Source organism: Pinus tabuliformis, chromosome 8 (genome assembly GCF_031772625.1).
Source record: "Pinus tabuliformis cultivar Carrire ecotype Pingquan chromosome 8, CPIR1, whole genome shotgun sequence".
Taxonomy (NCBI): Eukaryota; Viridiplantae; Streptophyta; class Pinopsida; order Pinales; family Pinaceae; genus Pinus; species Pinus tabuliformis.
Window position 1 is genome coordinate 659,673,054 of NC_142294.1, and position 6,356 is coordinate 659,679,409.

Genomic DNA, 6,356 nt, shown 5'->3' on the forward strand with positions numbered 1-6,356 from the left:
GACGTATTTCTAAGCATTATTGTATCTAGTGGTTTATCGCTACAGCGGAAACAAGGGATGTTAACATAGGTAGATCCTTTAGTTTTCCTTCCATATTTGAACACTTTCACAGACTTTTCTTAGGGTGAAATCTCTCTCGGTGTTGGACGTATTTCTAAGCATTATTGTATATAGTGGTTTAGACAGTTTTGACGTCAAATGTCTAAATGTGAAGATTTTCGTAATCATGTGACATTTTAATGAAATAAAAAAAATCTGTTACCTTGCTCATAATGGGTTCCATAAGGTAATTGAGTTTGTTATTGGATAATTGGGTGGTTTGAGAAGCTTGAAAAGAGAAACTCCTATAAAAAAATCACTATGGACATGTAGCTCAATCTAACATAAGTATAGACATGTAGCTCAATCTAGTGGTTTGAGAGGCTTTTCATAATTACAAAATGTGCAGAATAAGAAATAGAAGGTAGTCATTGATTTGTTTAATAATAAAATTAAATGAGTGAGTTCAGTCCATCCAAAAGCCCAAGGATCTTGACTATTGATGGCCTCCACCTCTTCGGGAGTAAGGTCATTTTCAATGTTCAGCATCTCTCGTACATTTTCTGATGTGTACTCCGCAGCAACTGTATCTGCAATAGTTTTTGGCATACCAAGTCAAGAAGAGTCGCGATATCCAGATGCTGGGCAGCCAGTGCAAGTTGATTCGGAGTGGGAAGATCCACTTTCACGAATTCTACATAACATGGGTCAACGTCATCTTTAAATTTCCGGGTACGTAGGGGATGATGAACATGGTATGTGCAATACTTGATCATCTTTTCTAAAATTTCGCTGGACACAGACAGTAGAGGAATTGGATTTTCAGAACCAAACTCCTCCATTACGTTCTTTATTATCACCGACTGAAACGACGCTGCTTCTGGGATGTCGAATATTCTGCCATCGGAGCTCTTCACTCTCAGAACATGATCATTACATACCTTCGCGTCCTGTTGCCTTTTTGTTTCCATTTCCATTTCCATTGCAATTGTAGGTGATGATTTTGAAGTTCCTTCAACCGGGAACGTGGACGTATACTATTTTTTTATACTGACAATCTGTATTCTTAACCATTATTATTTCTTTCGCTCTGGAACGAAGAACTTCTTTATGTCCCATTAGCTAGATGCACTAACCATGTTTTTATAAGTTTTGTTTTGATTAATTAAAAATATTCTACTAACTTAGTTGACACATAACTTTGAATAGAAATTATGTCTATAATGACTATTATAGTTTAAGCATTTATCTCACAACCTATTTTGACCATTAAGGGTTAATTCTCTGCCTATCAGGCATCTATGGGTACATTGATGCTTTGAAACTTTTGGGCTACATCTTTCACCATGGATGCTTCTTGGATATGATGTATGGTTGATCTATCATTCCCCTTTCTATTTGCACAATTTGAGGCTAGATGACGTTATCCACAGTCCTAGTATTTTAGGGATTCCTTAGTAAAATTTCACTTTCCATTTTCAATATTTTTTATTATGTGGGATTTGGGATAGGTTTGAATGGGGTAATGAAATTTCTACTATAATTATTCCCTTGAAAACTTTTGGTCCTCGCATGAAATTATGGGGGTTAGAAGCCCTTTCCTCTTAAATATGATCTCTCTTTTTTCTTAGTGATTATGATTTACACTGTTCTATCTTCTAAATAAACTGTTGATGGCACAATTATTCTTTTATTATAAATTCATTCATCATTTTTAAGTAATCAAATTCAATTTTATTCTAGTATGATGAAGGTATGTAGCTTAAGTTCCTTTATACCTTCTCCTTTTTGTAACATACCTAACCTCTCCTTTAACATTGAAGAAATGGGGTACCAAACCACTCTGATAGTGATGCGGGAGCATGTGACTCAGAGGGGAAGAGTCTTCCAAATTATTCCAAAAAAAATCCAAAAAAATTTACAGGCAAGGGAGTGGGGTCCTTTAGCCTGCAATTTCTATGCTTTCCTAGTTAAAACTAGAATAAATCTAGCAATAAATCATGCTAATTGTAACTGAGCTTTCAAGCTTTAAATCACCTGTAAAGCATGCTTTTCTTGTATTGGATAAGGACGAGAGTGCCTATCATTAATTATAAATAAAATGGCAGCCGAACTCTCATCAGACAGAGGAGAGGGGCGAGTGCCTTAGTTTCATTGTGGAATTTTGTTCTCTTAATGTCTCTCATTTCATGACTCTGTAAACTGTATGCGGAGATTATGGTGTGACGCCTTTATATGATTGAGTGGGTGATTAGATTTCCTCACGCTGCAATATTTTATATCAATCAATTTTCCTTTCCTTCTATGTTGTTATAGGCTTGGATTCCGACTGCGTGTATGCCTTTATCTATATAAAGGATCCTGGTGGCTTTATTAACGGAACGTAATGTATTTACAAGTTTAATGCGATTCTGATTTGATATCATAAATATCCTTGTAAATTCTTATGAGTAGCCGCGTTGCCTTTCAAACTCTATTACTGTAAACATATCGGCGTCAGAGGTCACTTGGGACTATTACGAGGTCTGTCGGTTCGATTCAAGGGGAGCATTGGCGTGATAAGGAACGCATTCTGGAATCGGAATCGAATTAACATAAGTCGCTGTTAAATGCATCGCCAAGTCTAGCGTTCGGAGGTGAAAAAAACGTTAAGCAAGACAACCACCGAATAGTGGAGCCGTTGAGATATTAAACCACCGCATATGTTTGTCGCCAGGTCCACAAATCGGAGGTAGAAGGCTTGTCAATTAAACCGATCAGCGAATTGCGGAATTAGCAAAGTCTAAAACTTGTCTATAGTTGTATCGGGTCCGGAGGGAGAAGGATTTTCAAGCGATCGCCGAATTATATAATTGGCAAATTATAAAGAGCGCAGGCCGAATCACGGTTTGTATATGTGTATCGACTTTTAATTACGGCAAACAGAGATATATTTATATATAGAAGGGCTTCGATCCATGATATAAGAGCACATATGACAATTCCGTTGTGATGTCTCCATACGTGCATTATCATTAGTAAGTTCGTTTATAATATATATACCCTCCAGCCTTTGATATGTGTTGTGTGCGCCATCGGAACAGAGTATCTCTCTTAAGAGCTCATAAGCCACGGCCTGATAATAAGGCTCTATAGTGGAGTTATTTGTCATGAAAATTCAGATTGATGACTGATGCGCCCAGTTCAGAGAGAAGGGAATTTGACGAAGACGTTGGAGAACTTATTGACAGATTAGGGGAACTGTCCCTAACGTCTGCAACCCCGCCATCATTAGTGGTATCGGAGCCCACAAATGACATTGAATTGAATCTCAGGAGCAGAAGAAGGATGGCTTTCAGAGTTGGAAGAGGACGAGGACGTGTTGGAAGAGGATGACCTGTTGCACATGCTGAATTATTTGAATCAATGGAGGAGCTGCGAGCTAGAGTGGATGCTTTAACTACATATCGAAATATAGATGATGGAGATGTCAGTGAGCCTGAAATGGAAGCTGCGGAAGAAGAGGAAGCTGTACAGGTTACTCCTGAGATGAGATTCTTCCACTCAGTGTTAAAATCCACAGCCAGGCCATGGAACCAATTAGTACCAGTATATCAAGGAGGATTGAATCCAGAAGAATTGATTGACTGGATTAACAACATGGAGAAATTCTTCGATTATGAAGAAACAGAGGATGAGAAGAAAGTGAAGTTTGTTGTCACCAAATTAAAAGGCCATGCAACACTTTGGTGGGATGGTGTGCAGGCGGAAAGGAAGAGACTTGGTAAGCAGCCAATCAAGAACTGGAGCTGCATGGTAGCAAAATTAAGAGGTAAGTTCTTGCCAAGTAATTATCAGCAAACATTGTTTAGACAAATGCAAAATCTTAGACAGAGAGCTTTAACAGTAAAGGAGTATACAGAAGAGTTTTATAAAGTGAGTATAAGAGCTGGAGAAGCCCAAGACACAAATGAGAAGGTGGCTAGATATATGAATGGCCTCAGAATGGACATTCAGGATGAGATAAGCCTGTTGTCTCCTAAAACAGTAGAGGAAGCTTACCAGATAGCGCTGAAAGCGGAGGAAAAGCTCATAAGGAAGCAGTCTGCCAAAGGGAGAGGGACTTTCAGAGGAAAAGGAAGTCAAGGTGGTAGAGGTAGATCTACAGCACCTAGAGATGGAGCTAGCAGCAGCTCAACCCAGCATGCACCCATAGAAGGTGATGCAAGAGGCAGAGGGAGTTTTTCCAGAGGGAGAGGAGGCAGAGGAAGAGGTAGAGAAATAAGATGTTACAGGTGTAACAAACTGGGACACAGAGTTTTTGAGTTCCCAGAGAATGCTGATACAAAGCAGAGAAATGTAATTGTTGCTCCAGCTGAAGCAGAAGAACCAGCGGCAGCGGTAGTAGAAGAAGGAAACACACCAGAAAGGGGAGAATCTCTGGTGGTAAATAAAGTTCTACTTAAGCCAGTGAAAGAGGTGGTTGCTGAACCGCTACAAAGGAAAAATTTGTTCAAGACAGTGTGCAAGGTCCAAGGGAAATGTTGCCAGATGATCATTGATAGTGGCAACACTGATAATTTGGTTTCTACCGAGGTAGTGGAAAAATTGAAGCTGAAGACAATGAAGCATCCAACACCTTATAAGGTGTCATGGTTACAAAAGGGACATCAACTGTTGGTAAGTGAACAATGTGAAGTGGAGTTTCAAGTGGGCAAGTATAAGGATAAAATTATTTGTGATGTGATGCCTATGGACGTATGCCACATATTTCTTGGGAGGCCTTGGCAATATGACAGAGGAGCCATGCATGATGGGAAGCGGAACACCTACAAGTTTGGAAAAGACGGTGTTAATCATACATTGTTGCCTTTGCAAGAAGAAAATGTACCGGGACAGAAGACTGATCCAAAAACTCTGTTGCTTGGAGGGAAGGAATACTTGAAGCAGATTGAAGAAAATGAGGTAAATTTTGTTGTGATTTGCAAGCCCAAGGTAATATTGACTTCTACTAAAATTTCTGAATTACCCAATGAAATTCAAGAAATGCTGGAGAATTATTGTGATATTATTGTTGATGATTTGCCTAATGAATTACCGCCAATTCGAAAAATCAGTCATCATATAGACTTGATTCCTGGAGCAAGTCTACCTAACAAAGCAGCATATAGAATGACTCCTGCAGAGAATGAAGAAGTTAGGAAACATGTGCAAGAATTGCTTGACAAGGGGTTGATTAAAGAAAGTCTGAGTCCTTGTGCAGTGCCAACAATGCTGAGTCCGAAGAAATATGGAGGCTGGAGAATGTGTACAGATTCAAGAGCCATTAATAAGATCACAATCAGGTACAGATTTCCATTACCCAGAATTGAAGATTTACTGGATTGTTTGTCTGGCGCAAAATATTTTTCAAAGTTATATCTTAAGAGTGGTTATCATCAGATAAGGATAAGAGAAGGGGATGAATGGAAAACTGCTTTTAAGACCAATGAAGGATTATATGAATGGAGAGTGATGCCTTTTTGGCTGTCCAATGCACCAAGTACATTCATGATGCTTATGAATGAAGTCCTTAAAGAATTTATTGGTAAATTTGTAATCGTATATCTGGATGATATATTAGTCTATAGCAGATCCAAGGAAGAACACTTGAGGCATTTAAATTATGTTCTACAGAAGCTGCAACAAGAAAATTATTGTTGAATCTGAAGAAATGCTTATTTTTGAAAGAGGAGCTGGTGTACTTGGGATTTGTTATCTCAGCTGAAGGATTGAAGATGGATCCAGAAAATATCAAAGCAATTGTGGAGTGGCCTTCACCCAAGAGTATTTTTGAGGTAAGGAGTTTTCATGGTCTTGCTAGTAATACTTGTTATCAAGAAATTAAAAGACTTATTTTTCAAAAAAATGCATCATAATATATGGATATTATAAATCACATTTATATACTCATATTAATGGACATAACTAAGTACAAGTCAATAATATAATTCTATCTCAAGTGATGATTTCATTTTATTTAAAATACAAATTTACAAAAAAATGACTTTAAATAATCAAATTAGGTGCCTTACAATTCAAAAAGTTCAATGACATAATTCATCCATGATTGTGTCTAATCAAACCCTGATAATCCACTTATCAATTATTATCATCATATATATGTTTTTTTAAGAAATGCAAAATTATTTAGAATACATTTTTACCCCAAAAATTACATATCACATTTATGCACTCATATTAGTGAATTTTATATTTAAACAATGTATAACTCACTTTGTACCTTGTTGATTTTCAATATGATATGATTGCAGTTACAACCATTAATTGATTCAAGC

General features: G+C 37.5%; 1 protein-coding gene across 1 annotated transcript; it reads right to left on the reverse strand.

The window, feature by feature from the left end:
- Positions 1–581: 581 nt before the first annotated feature.
- LOC149237319 (uncharacterized) lies at positions 582–1,022 on the reverse strand. Its single transcript, XM_089369231.1, has one exon. The coding sequence runs from the start codon at positions 1,020–1,022 to the stop codon at positions 582–584; it is 441 nt and encodes a 146-aa protein (XP_089225357.1).
- Positions 1,023–6,356: the final 5,334 nt, after the last annotated feature.

What these genes read in the sequence shown, in the direction of transcription:
- LOC149237319 (XM_089369231.1), bottom strand. Translation starts at nt 1,022, where the DNA reads ATGGAAATGGAAATGGAAACAAAAAGGCAACAGGACGCGAAGGTATGT.